General features: G+C 25.0%; 2 protein-coding genes across 3 annotated transcripts; one reads left to right on the forward strand and one right to left on the reverse strand.

Annotated features, from left to right (window-relative positions):
- Window positions 1–2,084: 2,084 nt before the first annotated feature.
- Bma-irk-2 (Uncharacterized protein) lies at window positions 2,085–7,154 on the forward strand (the record flags this gene model as incomplete). Of its 2 annotated transcripts, none has more annotated exons than XM_043073303.1 (8): window positions 2,085–2,293; window positions 2,920–3,159; window positions 3,416–3,559; window positions 4,397–4,499; window positions 4,930–5,213; window positions 6,262–6,385; window positions 6,654–6,857; window positions 7,047–7,154. In XM_043073303.1, the coding sequence occupies 8 exons, from the start codon at window positions 2,085–2,087 to the stop codon at window positions 7,152–7,154; spliced, it is 1,416 nt and encodes a 471-aa protein (XP_042929237.1). The 2 variants fall into 2 exon arrangements, with proteins under 2 accessions (XP_042929237.1, XP_042929238.1); XM_043073304.1 differs by having other exon boundaries at window positions 2,124–2,293.
- A 956-nt stretch (window positions 7,155–8,110) lies between these two features.
- On the reverse strand, window positions 8,111–10,847 carry Bm8100 (Uncharacterized protein; the record flags this gene model as incomplete). Its single annotated transcript, XM_043073305.1, has 4 exons — window positions 8,111–8,340; window positions 8,547–8,733; window positions 8,956–9,208; window positions 10,648–10,847. 4 exons carry the CDS (start codon window positions 10,845–10,847, stop codon window positions 8,111–8,113), a joined length of 870 nt encoding a protein of 289 aa, XP_042929239.1.
- Window positions 10,848–13,793: the final 2,946 nt, after the last annotated feature.

Consider the following 13,793-nt stretch of genomic DNA (forward strand, 5'->3'; position numbering starts at 1 on the left):
TTTGCATTTTTTTTTCTATCTATAACAAGTTCCAGTTTTTATTAAACATTTAAATAAAAATATGTATGTGCTACTTTTGAAGCAATCTTTTCTAATTACTTAATTAAACAAAACTAATGTTTATTGCTTAATCACTAGCTTTAGAGCATGTAGGAAATCTATTTACCGCTAATTACTTTTGCGTATTAATTTTATTACATTCATATTTCTTCGATTTGATGTTATGTTTATTATTTTGATGAAATGAAATTTTTTAATTTCAATTACTACTGCTATTGCTTCAATTCCTCATATCTTAGTTATTTGGATTTCTTTTTTTCCAGTTTTCGCTATCTTGATTAGATTTTGTTAAAAGTAGTTCCAGTTGTACTAGTAATAATAACAGTAGTAATAGTAATAGTTATAGTAATACTATCATTTATTATTGCATAACGAATATATGCTATTTTTATTGAAATTTTGTAAAAAAAAAAATCTATATATAAAAGAAATTTCGCATTTCTAGATGATTCTAATAATGATTTACCTCATTTTATTACAGTATCTCAAATATTTTAAAAGTTTCCAAAAAAAAAAGGAAAATATTTTTATAGAAGTGCACAATTGGTCCTATTATCATATAATTTTCACTAATAATTTAATTTCTATTAATATAGGATGGCAATATTTGATGAAAAATGATAAAAACTGTTAATCTATAAAGATTGTTTGCTAACATTTCATCGCTTCCCGAATTAAATGTTTCATTGCTTATTAAAACAAATTTGAGTAATAATATATTCTTTTTTATTTATACTGTTTAAAATAGCTTTAACAGAGAACAAAAAACTAAATTTTCTTGCTGTATATTAATTATGCTTTAAAATTAATTAAAAGCTTAGCGAATAAATTTAATGAATGAATCAACCATGATCCGTTTAAAAGAAAAGCATTAAATAGCATGAAAATTATTTTCACAAGAAAATACAAATGAAAATATGTAATAATTCATGCAAGATTTTTATCAATAAAACTTTTTCAAAAATTTTAAAACAACAAATCTCTACTAATTTTTTGTTGAACTTTAAAAAAACATTTGTCACACTTGATTGTTTTATCATTTTCTGGTTGTAATAAAACTATGTTGTAATTTAATATCATATTGAAAGTATTTTATTTCACTCCAGCAACTTTAAGTGCTTATTTTGTTTTTATATTTTACTTCATACATTTTAAGTTTATTTATTGATCGTCGTCAGTATATTATATATTTTCTTTGACAACACATTCTCATTTCTAGCTGTTAGGTGCCTTTTCGATCCATTTAGTAGCTTACTTAATATATTGAAAGTATACGATTTTACTTTGACAAAATTTGTGTTATTTTTTTTTTTTTTACTTCTTTTTTTTTTTTTTTTTTGTTAGTTTAGTTATTCGAGGTTCAACAATTTTAGCTTTTCCTCTTTACCTTCCGTTTTCATTTAATTATATTGTGTCATTTAATTTTGTCGATTTATTTTGGTTCTCTGCAATGAATTTGCACCAATCTGAGCAAAAGTTTATAAGAGTAACAAATTTTCATTTGCAAAAAGAAAAAAAAAAAAATGAAATAAATAAAAAAAAAAGTAAAGCTGCTTAGAAATATAATGGAAAGAAAAGAGAAACAGATCTATATGACACCTTTGATATTTTACACCTTCCGGAAATTTTAAACTGAAATTCATACAATATTTTTATTTTTATATTTTGTCACTTAATCATAATTTCTGTATAAATTTCACCTTTTTCTTTTCTCTCTCGCTCTCTCTTTATTTTCCTTCTTCCTTTTAAAAAATACTACATAGATTTTATTTCATTTCCAGAATCATAGAAAAAAAGACGAAAACAAAACAGTTTCAAAATCTTTTGTTGTTTAAGTGTTTGATGTTTATCATTTAGAAACTTTTGAAATTGTGCTAAGTTTATAAGCAAACTAATGTAGAAGTATTGTTTTTGCAGAAAAATCGATATGATGAAAGTAGTAATACCAGCTAATAGTTAAATTATTCAATAATTCATTTAAAAAAAAAAAAAAAAGAAAAAACTGAAAACTCTTAATAAATTATATGAAGAAAAATTTAATATTTGAAGTGTTTACCAATGTGATGGAATGCGAGGACACCTTAATAACCTCGGATAACCGAGAACGTTCATCACGATTTTTCAAAGCGCCACGAATTGGTTCACGTCGAATCCGTAATAGATTAGTACAGAAAGGTGGCATATGCAATATATCACTTGTTAATGTACCCAAACAACGGCGGAAATATTTCAGGTTTTTTTTTTTTTTTTATTACTTTTCTTTTTCTTCTTTCACTTTTCCTTCTGTCCCTACATCAATCTTCTTTGAGTGTATGACAAACAAAAAGGTTGAGACAAAAAATCTTCCAATGATGAACTACAAAATGAGATTTAAGTAAGGAAGCTTAATTGTTTTTTTTCGAATTATCCACATTTTAGCTTTAAATTGAATATACCATTATAATAAAATATGTTCTTGAAAAAATTCCAGGATTTTATTATCAAAAAAAAAAAAAATTACTGGCATCAGCTAGTAATTTTTTTTTTAGCTGATGCTAAAAAAAAGAAAAAAAAAATACTAGCTGATCAAGCAAAAGTTAGCTTAAGTTGATAGACACTTGACTAAGTGTAGTAGATAATAAAAAGGGTAGAGTTACTTAAAAACGAATAAATCCAAATAGAAATGATTCAAAAATATAATATTAAAAAAAAAACGGTAGATGGTACTAAAGACTGTATTTCTTTTTTTTTTGAATTCTTTCAATTTATGACAACATTTACTCAAATGAATATATATCTTTAAAAAAAAAAAAAAATTAATTACGAATTTCAACTCATTTATTATTTTTTATTGAATTAAATCTTCACAAATTTTTCAAGTGATATCTTTACGACAGTAATCGAAATTAGATGGCGTTGGACACTGTTATTCTTTGCAACATCATTCATCGCCTCATGGACCTTTTTCTTTTCTGTTTACTATTTCTTTACAACAATTCATGGTGATTTCGAGCATATAAACGATCCAAATTGGATTCCATGTATTATGAATGCTAATAGTAAAACAAATATCTTTTTATTTTCATTTACAACTCAAACAACAATTGGTTATGGTTTTAGGTTACCTTTTTTTTTTTTTTTTTTCATTCATATAAATTAATTTCCACTTAACAAATGTAAAAATTTTATGAATTCAAAAAAAGAAAGAAATATGAAATGTGCAAAGTGATTAGAAAAGTTTTTCATTTTAAATTTATTAGTTAACTTAACTCTACATCATTTTTTATTTCATTCCAATATAATTTCTTATAAAGAGATTTTGAAAAAAAAAAAGAATTTTTAAATTTAATTAGCTTCAAAATTTGCAACATTTTAGATATCCAACAACTGAGTGCCCATTAATTATTATAACAATGTGCCTTCAATTTATGGTTGGTGTTATGTGTCATACATTGATGACTGGTGTAATATTTGCTAAATTAGCAAGGCCTATCAAACGAGCTGCAACAATTATTTTCAGGTTATATTTCTAATCACAATATGATCTTAATTTGATTTTTGAAAACAAGGAAAAAAAAAATCGAAAAGTACAAAATATTGAAAAAAAAAAAAAAAGAAGTAGCAATTTTTTCACTTTGCTTGATAAAAATGGTTTAAAGGCCAAAAAAAAAAATTAAGTTTTTAAATTCAATGATAGAAACATAGAGTTGACAAAGCTGGAGAAAAATTGTTTCAAACTATTTCATTCTTCCTCTCGATATAATGCAACAATTGCCTGATCTCATTTTATTTATTTTGTTGTGTTGATCAAAAACCACTGAATTTTTATTTCTCCTCCTTTTTTTTTTTTACCTTTCTCTTCCAATTTTATTCATATTTTGGAAGAATGAAAAGAGAAAGAGATAGTGAAGAAAAAACAAGGAAGAAAGAATAAGGTAGCATTTAACTGCAAAAGTGTATTGCTTTTTTATTCATTTAAAATTCCCATTATTTAATTAGCAATGAGAATTTTTTAATTAGAAATAAATAATCTTTCGCATCTATTGTCCAGAATGATCTAAACTATTATTTCACTTATTTATTTGCATTAATTTATTAATACATTTCGGAATAGTTATGTTTTATCTTAAATTATTTGGTATTTTTCAACTTGTTAAAAATTTTTCTTATCAATGGCTGACTTTATTAATCAGTACGGAAGCAATCTAATTAATATTACTTTACGACAAGGCATTTTACCAAGTTAGTAATAACTTTATTGAAATAAAAATAAGAATGAAAATAAAAAGAAAATAGGTTCATGAACATTTGGAAATAATTTCTGTATGCAACACAATTTGAGTAACATTTGTTCCAGTAAAAATGCAGTAATCTGTATGCGAGATGGTAAATTGTGCCTACTTTTTCGGGTTGGTGATATGAGAAAAAGCTCATTAGCCGAAGCTCATGTTCGTTTACAGGTCAGTTTCTTAAAAAATCCAAATCAAATTTTTATCGGAAAAATAGGATGAATTCTATTGAGGCAATTTTAAAGAGTACCATTTTTTTTTTTTTTTTTTCTAAAAAAAGATAGTTAAAATTGACGCTAAAATGTCTTTTTTTTTTTTTTATATTTCTGTCTTTTAAAACTACTTTCTGACAAATTTCTGCATGTGGAAAATTTTCTTCTGTTTTTATTTTCCTTGTTTGTCTAAATTTACAACATATTTTATGCACATGAGGGATACATTAACTGATAAGTGAATTACTGCTTGCAAATTTCGCAAATGTTGTAGAAGTTTGTTGCAAAATTCAGAAACGTAAGATTTTTGAACATTCTCCATTAAATTATATCAAGTATTTTTGACAAGCTGAGTAACAGTTTCGGCGCCTGAAGAATAATTTTTTTAGATGATCAAGAAATGTATAACATATGAGGGAGAGCTGTTACCTTTCCATCAATTTGATATGGATGTTGGCTATGATACGGGCTTGGATCGTGTATTTGTCATTTGGCCAATAACAGTTTGTCATGAGATTGATGAGAATAGCCCGCTGTATGAAGTTAGCAAAGAAAGTTTACGTACTGCTCGATTTGAAATTATTGCTATTCTCGAAGGTGTTGTCGAATCGGTTGGTTCAACAACGCAAGCACGAACATCTTATTTACCTAATGAAATTTTATGGGGTAAACGGTAAGTTAAAAACGTTTTCATATGAATAAAGCAATGAATAATTTCTGTTGTTTGAAAGAAAAATGAAAAGTACTTATTTTGTTTTTATTACTTCATTAATTTGTTTTATTCATCTGTCTAACTTATTCATCTCCGCATGTCATTTTGTCTCTAATTACTTGCTAAAGTTAACTCTCATTATTTGCTGAAGTATCAAATTCGCTTATTTTTATTCACGATATTGTTAACAATTTAGAAATTCATATGCTTAGAAAAAAACTATGTAATAAGTATTGCTGATTTACTCTTTATCGATTCTTGCAAGGATGCAAACACCACTATATCAAATAAGCATAGTATTTTCCTACCTTCCCGGATGACCTAAGGTAATTACAAGAAAGCTCAAACCGCCGTTCTCCGAAGAGAACAGCACAACCAAAAAATAAAGGAACGGCCGGGCTGCAGTTTACCGACACCCTTGCTTTGTATTTAGGACATTAGCATGTGGCCTGCAGTTACATACATTCGACCAAACAAACACGAACAGAACAAACATTCCAAACAGACAGTCCAAACATCAACCATTCATACTCTGCTGCCACCCCAGGGATGAACACTTTCGATCCGGTAATCTTCTAGCAATGATGCCAGCTGTAAGCAAGTTGTTGTTATGCTCAGTAAGATTATGGGTGATATTATATGTCAGACAATCAAACAGATTGTATTGACTCATACAGTAAACAATCGCAATTCTTGAAGTTTCCTAAAAACTATTTGAATGACTAAAATTTCGTATTTGAGAAATTAACATCTGTCGTATTTTTCATCGATATGAGTCATATTTTTTGAAATTACAAAATCAAAAAAATTTAGCTCATTTTTTTTTCAGATTTTAAGATATCAGTGCAACTTTTAAGCAATATTTTTCCAGTTTTCCTCATTATCATAATTTTGCTTACAAATATTTAAATTTCAATATTTAAATGACAATATCAGAAATTAGAAATGTGAAAAGATTCAGATTAAAATTATAAATTGTGAATCATTCCCTTAGAAATTAATTTTACAGTTTTGAAAAGCTTGTAACATATCAACGTGATAATGGTGAATACAGGATTGATTTTGAAAAATTTCACAATGTTTATGATGTTGATACTCCACCGTGCTCAGCAAAAGAACTTGACAAGATGAGGGCAAGTAATTCTTTAATAATTGTTCAAATTAGATAAGGAGAATAAAGAATTTCTCATGACAGATTACCTGAAGTGAAAGCATTATAAGCATTGAGAATAAATAGATCGAGACTAGTATATTGAGAAAACCGAATGATAATATATAGTAGGTAATAGCCATCTTTATGGGTTTTTAATTAAAACCTGTGCAGAAATGCAAGAAATAATTTAAAAATAAAACTTTCCAAAAGCCTTAATTTGGAAATGTATTCTAATTGGAATATTTCAGGATCTTGGTTTAAAACCAGAGAATGCTTATCAAATAGCGCCTGATTTGAATGATAATTCGGCTGGAAGTTCACCGATTATTGCAATTCATCCGAAAGGTTCCAGTCCACGTCTATCCGTTTTATTGAGTAAAGGTGATAATGGCACCTTGCGTCATCCGGATAAAGTTGAAACGGATGATGAGGATAATGATCAGACAATTCATGTAAGTTTGGCATAATTTTGTTTTCAAAAAATATTCTCAATCCTTCAAAATAATTACATCTATTGTTTCAAAATTTTTAGCCGTGTAAACACGCAAATAAATGTTTTATTATTTCATCTGTTGGAAATTGTAAAAACACTTTGACAATTAATATATATCAAAACAAAGAAAAAAAAAGTGCTATTCCAGGTAGATGTTGGCTTACAACATAAGCGATCACTATTGACGCACGCTCAAAGTCCGGATATTTTAGCACGCCATAAACAATCAATAAGACGAGGTCCTGATCTTTTTTAAAAAAAATTATTTGCTATCATCTTTCATATGTTGCATTTTAATATACGGTATCCTTCCGTACATTCCTGCATTCTCTTTTAATATTACCACAGTGTATGATGAGAATAAACTACATTTTTTTTTTGTTTTATTCATTTAATGTTAATATTGTGTTTTACTTGAAATAAATAAATTTATATTTTAACATATATCATCAACAAAATGGGAGAGACGAGACGTAAAATCATTAAGGATTTATAATTATTCATTCGATACTTCTACTTTTCCTCAATAACCTAATACTTTGAACCAAATTATTCAGTGATTCACACTTAATGTGTAAAGTATTTGAAATGCTAGTAAGTACAATACAATAGCACTGTATTTTTCCAAAATGATTACAATTACTCATTAATCAACTTTTACTAAACCCAAACAGCGGGTAATTTATCCATAGTTAAGCAGTCAAAGCTCTCGAAAATATGTCCATTCATATATTATTATTATTATGCAATCACTGCCATTATTATTTTCAACTAAGTGATCGCAATGTTTTCAACTCATTAAGACCATTCTGATCGAAATCAGTAATAACAACTTCTGTCGATTTCAAAACCTAGTTGTTTTCTTGTTATTCGATCAAAATTATGCTTTCTGCACTCCGAATACTTTTAGATTGATTAGTGGATGATTAAAATTTGAATTATTGATGAAGTGGAAATGGACAAAACTGATTTCAAAATATGATAAATTTGATGGTTTAAAGTAAACACAGAATTTTTCAACGTGATTCTATCCATAAATATAGAACTTTTTTTTAATCTTTTTACTTATTGGAATATTGGAATAACGTGAAAATTTCGATGTATTTTCTCAAATGGTCTGCTTATTCTTTATACGGACAAATCAACACAAGTATGATATGATTAATCGAAATGAGCAATAGTGATATAATCATCTTTCTGATACTGATAGCATCATTCCGATATGGAAACGGAATCATTTTCAGCTTCATTGAATAGCGGATTAGAAGACAGCAATAATAGTGTTTCATGTTTGTCGGTTATCTCAGAAGATGATTCTTCTTCTTTAACAGCTAATGGAATTCGGACTGAAGTTTGTGAAGGGATCCTTTCCAATGCAAAAACTGAATGTTGAGAATGTTGTCTACCTAATCCAATACCTGTTACCGATATAAAGACTGCTCCTGAAATGTTTCATTTTAGGTGTAAAATTGTCTAAATAATAATTTTTAAATTAATGAAAATACATCAATTTTTGGACCAAAAAAAAGAAAGGTGTAATGGATCAAATCTTCCATCAAATTTTTTTCCTTTTTATTTCTTCCATTCATAATATTAAAAATACTTAATAACTTAATCACAATGTTATGAAATTTAATTAAAATCTAACCCAAACTATTTCGTGTTTTACGTAACGTAATATTTTCCGTCGAATTGTGCGTGATAGTTTTACTTTGACTATTCAGTTGTTGTTTCAATTCATCCTTTAAATGATGCTTCCTCTGTTTGGTTCTTTTTGATAGTACTGAGAAACAGACCACCAAATGATAATAGAAGAAGCATAGAGTAAAACGAACCTACAGATATTTAATTAAAAATTTTTGTAACTTATTTTAGCAAATAAAATTCCTAGCAATTATCATATTTAAACATATTTAAAATTCAAATTATAAATGAAAGAAGAAAAAACAAGGAAACATTAATGTCATTATATGAAAGTATGTTTGCAAAAAAAAAAAAAATTAATTCTAAAGTAAATAAAAAAAATTATTATTATAAAAAATGAAAAATTAATTCACCTCTCTTAAAATAATTTTATCATTAATTAAATAGATAGGAAAGCGTAAACTAGCAGCTAATATGGTAAGTAATGAAGAAACATCGGTTGCAATCGAATAAAATTCTTCCAATTGTAACAATGATGCATCATCCAAATATTCCCATGCAGCAATGAAAACATCAATAATATTTGAGCATAGATAACAGGTGACAACCATTATCAGTGATCTGGTGGCTGTTTTGACACGATTACGAAGTTTACATGATGCTACCCTCAAATTTATTCATCATTGTATAATAACATTCCTTTTTCTTTTAAATTTGTCTATCTTTTTTCGTATTAATTTTAAATTTTATCAATATTTTTTTTTTCGGCAAAAATAATTTTAATTTTGGAATATAAATTTTTTAGATTATTTCATTTAATCATATTTAATATTATGTATTTGAATAAAAAACGTTTTAAATTAAAAAAAAAAAAGGGTAATAAAAAGAAAAATTTTTGCCAGAAATTACCATTTTTTGAAATTTATTACTGCTTTTTTTTGATTTCAATTTCATACTCTTTTCTTCAAATACATAGCACAAAAAAAAAAGAAAAAAAAAACTATTAAAAGCAAACATGAGTTTCATTATACTAAAAAAATATATTAGTGCTAAAATATCTAAGCATATAAGCAAATAAATTGTTAGTTTTCCCATTTGAAAAACAAAACAAAAAAAGAAAATAATAATAGTAAATTTTGCTGTATGATGGTTGAAATTGTTTATGTTTGCAACCTGTTTTAATCAATAAACGAATCAAAATTTAATCTAAAAAATTTGTATTCCAAGTTATAACGAAAGTCAAAGGCTGTTGATTAGCATAAGAAAGAATGCAATTATCTGGCATAAGAAACGAGAGATGAACTATTAGTTGGAAAAATTTGTGGATTTTATTTTCCCAATTACTGGATGAAATCAATTCTGAATTTAAATTTTGAAGAAGAAAAAGATTTAAAATAGTTTTATTTGTCTCTCATTTGTCATTTCTATAGTATTGTTAGTAAGGCATTTAGTAACAAATTATTTCGTTCAGCTACAAAAAAAAAAAAAAGATAATAATAAAAAAGTAAAATAAAATTTGCAAATATTTTTCAGAAATTTTTGAAATTAAAAGTAGGAACAATTTACATTACAGAAAGAAAACTGATTTTTTTTTTTTTTTTTTTTTGTTGTTTTGAATAAAGCACAAATTGAAGTATTTATTTCTCAGCTCTTTTTTTTAATTCGAATTACTTTAAAATATGTGTAATTTATTTAAAACATTTCATTTATTTCATGAAATATATGCATTCATATGTGTTGAATCAGCATTAGCAAAAATTCGAATAATTTTGTTTGCATCTAATCATCATTACATTTTTACATGGAACGTAATCCATTTTAAAAATTTATTCCAAGCAAAAAAAAAAAAAAAAAAAAAACTAATAAGGAAATGTAATGCATTTTTTAATTATGAAATTATTTCTATTAAAATTGAATAATATGGATTCAATATAATTTAAGCAATGTATGGATAACGAATAATTTTTGCAATACTTAACATCATAAAATATTTATAATACTTTAAATATTTCAAATATAAAAATATTTTTAATAAATTTTGATTGGTTACTAAGTAATACTTAACTGATTGGTCAAAAAAAAGATAACTAAATAAGTAAACTTACGAAACCCCAAATATGCAATATAATATAAGCATTTTAATTGTATTTTCACGATTATTCTTTCGTAAATTAACTACAATAGCTGCATTGCAATATAATAGAACAAAAAATGGCAGAAATACGGTAGCAATACGTCTAGTCCAAAAGCGCCATATTCCATCATAATAAACATTACGCGCAAGTTCACTAATTTTTACACCCATACTTGCAAATCCTTCGCATTCTTCCAAATGATAAATCTGAGTTCCATTATTGTGCGGAAATTTTTTGAATTGGAAATTATATATCATTGAAAAAAAGAAGATAATAATTTAATAAAGCATATTATATATATATAGTAATTAAAAATTTTTTTCCTTTTTTTTTTTTTTTTTTTTGGAAGAGATGAAAGTTTTCATAAATTTAATTCTTTAGATACAAATATATATGATATGATATATTTCATTGATATAAAAAGGTATGATATGATAGTAAAATATATGAAATCATTTTTTAGTATGTTACATAAAGTGATCATGTTTCATAAAACAATTATTGATATTATAAGAATAATTTACTAGAAATTAGAAGTGCAATTATAAAAATGATTTAAAAATATATTTAACAAAAATCTTCCCATAAATATAGTTTAATAACTTGCCTGTATTTCGAAATAAATGGTACCACGAAATAAAACACCAAAAAGAAATGATATAATGATAATTTTTCCACGATGACGACAGAAAAATCGGAATATCATTATTGTCCTAAAAAATAAAAAATAAAAGAATTCTTTTTTAATTTTTAGGTTATATTTTTTTTTTAATTGATTTTTATGCCTTTTTTTTTTTTTTTACTAAAACAAATTTTTCTTTTTTTTTTTTATACTTAACTTCTGCTAGTGCCATTTTGTAGGTATCGTTCAAATGCAGCAGCCATAATAAGAAATGATACAGTGCATATTGCAATATGAGAAATAGCAAATGCCACCCTTAAATAATTATGCCAAAGACGAAATAGCGGGAAATAATGGAAATACTCTGCATATATCTAAATTAAAATTTAATTTAGTTTTCCTTTTCTTTTCTTTTCTGACTTAAATATTAATTAATTCAAGATTTAAATTTCAATAGCATAATAAATTAAGTGTAAAGAAAGGAGGAAAAAATAGACAATTACCTTATTTCTTTTGCAAATTTTTTCGTTTTTTTCCTTTTATAGCAAAATTAATAGAACCGAAAAAAAGAAAAGAAGCATCTCTTCACAATTTATTATTATTATTATTATTTTTTTATTCTTCTCTTAATAATTTAAATGATTTCTTCCTTTTTTTTCTACGTAAACGAAAAAAAAAAAGGAATTACCTGTATTGACATAATTTCGATATATGAAAAACAAATAAATATATCACAAGCACTGAGACATGTAAGATATAATAAATTCTTATTTCGTAATGCTTTTGAGCTTATAAATGTATAAAATACCAAAACATTCTCAAGAAAACCAATTATTGCTATTATTGTACCAATAACGCCTACCAGTATCATTTTAAAACTCTTAAATAGAAAATTATTTAATTGCATTAATATTAATGTGCAATAAAAACTGCATCATTTCTTTGTTTAATTTGCAAAAATCAAAATTTATTATTTGAATTACTTTCAGTGTTCTTTTTTTTTTCATTTTAATTGAACAATTATTATTAGTAATGAAATGAAGCAACAAACTAGGAAAAGCGGTGGATGTTCTTCACATTCCGGTTCATCATTTGACAATGTTGAGTTCTCCATTTAAACAATGATGTGTAATTTTTGATTTTGTTTATAAGTGAAATTATTAGAACCTAATATAATAATTAGATTATTTTGATACGGAAATAAAATGGAATAATTTAAAATGCTCAGTTTTCAACAAATCAAAATGGAAAAAATTATGAACTTTTAATTTTACTACTATTTTATCATTTTTTTTTTTTTCTGAAAAATTTAACTAACAGAAAATTTTTTTTCTGCATTTTTATGTTATAAAAATTGTAATGCACAAATATTTAAATAGCATTTATTATTATGAATAAGTGGAAGTGAATATTTGTATTACATTTCTTAGCATATAATTATTATTTAACTTTGTTGTAATTTATAGCATATCCTCTCTCACTCCTTTTTTTTTTCTTTGTATCTTTCTCTCTTTATTCAGAAAGCAAGATTGTCATTACATATAAATTTCCAACCAATGATTAAAAAATATTGGAATGTAATAATCATATATCAGATGTGATAAGGAAAGAACAGAACGAAGATATGAAAAGAGCTTTGAAGTGATAAATTGTATTGAAAATTTATTGATTATAAAATACAATATTATATTTTTATATTTTATTTAATGTAATTTTTAAGAAAAAAAAATATTTATATATTTATAGGTATCTTCTCTTACACTCTTAAATATTTCATTTTTATTTCACAAAATAAAAATATATTATATCGGAAAAAAAACTTTTCCTTGTTTATTATTTTAAATGGATATTTATTATTACTCGAGATAAATTTGTTACTCTAGTGAAGAGAATGCGGAAACAAATTAAAAAAAAAAAAAGGGGGTGAAAGATTACATTCTTCTTTTTTTAAATATATATATTCATTTATTTATTTATCATGATTCAATTAAAAATAAAACGAAAAAATATCGTGCCAACATAATTATTTGGCGAATTAATTTTATTGAATTTTTTTAAACAAAGAAATATGAAATGGAAAAGAAAATAACACGTTCGTGACTAAAAAATTGTAACCAAAATCCATGAAAAATAATTTTATTATTAAAAATGACTAATTTAAGAAACGAAAATAGTTTTCTCATCTAATTTACAAAATACTATTTTATCTATTATCATCATTTTGAAATATAATTAAATAACTAATATGAGTTTTTATTTACATTATACGGTGAAAAAAAAAAAAAAAATTAATGCGTGCAGATTTGTTTACTTAATAAATGAAATATTTTCTAATCTAAGTTCCATCTTCAAATATCCAAAATTGTTGGCGTCATTTTTTTCCTTTATATGCATTTATTATTTTTGTATTGTTTCCAAATTCGAATTAAGAATTTCGATACATCGAAATAACAGAAATTGAAATTTGTTTGGTTAACTGGAATTTATTTAAATT

This window comes from Brugia malayi, assembly GCF_000002995.4.
Source record: "Brugia malayi strain FR3 genome assembly, contig: Bm_v4_ChrX_scaffold_001, whole genome shotgun sequence".
Classification (NCBI taxonomy): domain Eukaryota; kingdom Metazoa; phylum Nematoda; class Chromadorea; order Rhabditida; family Onchocercidae; genus Brugia; species Brugia malayi.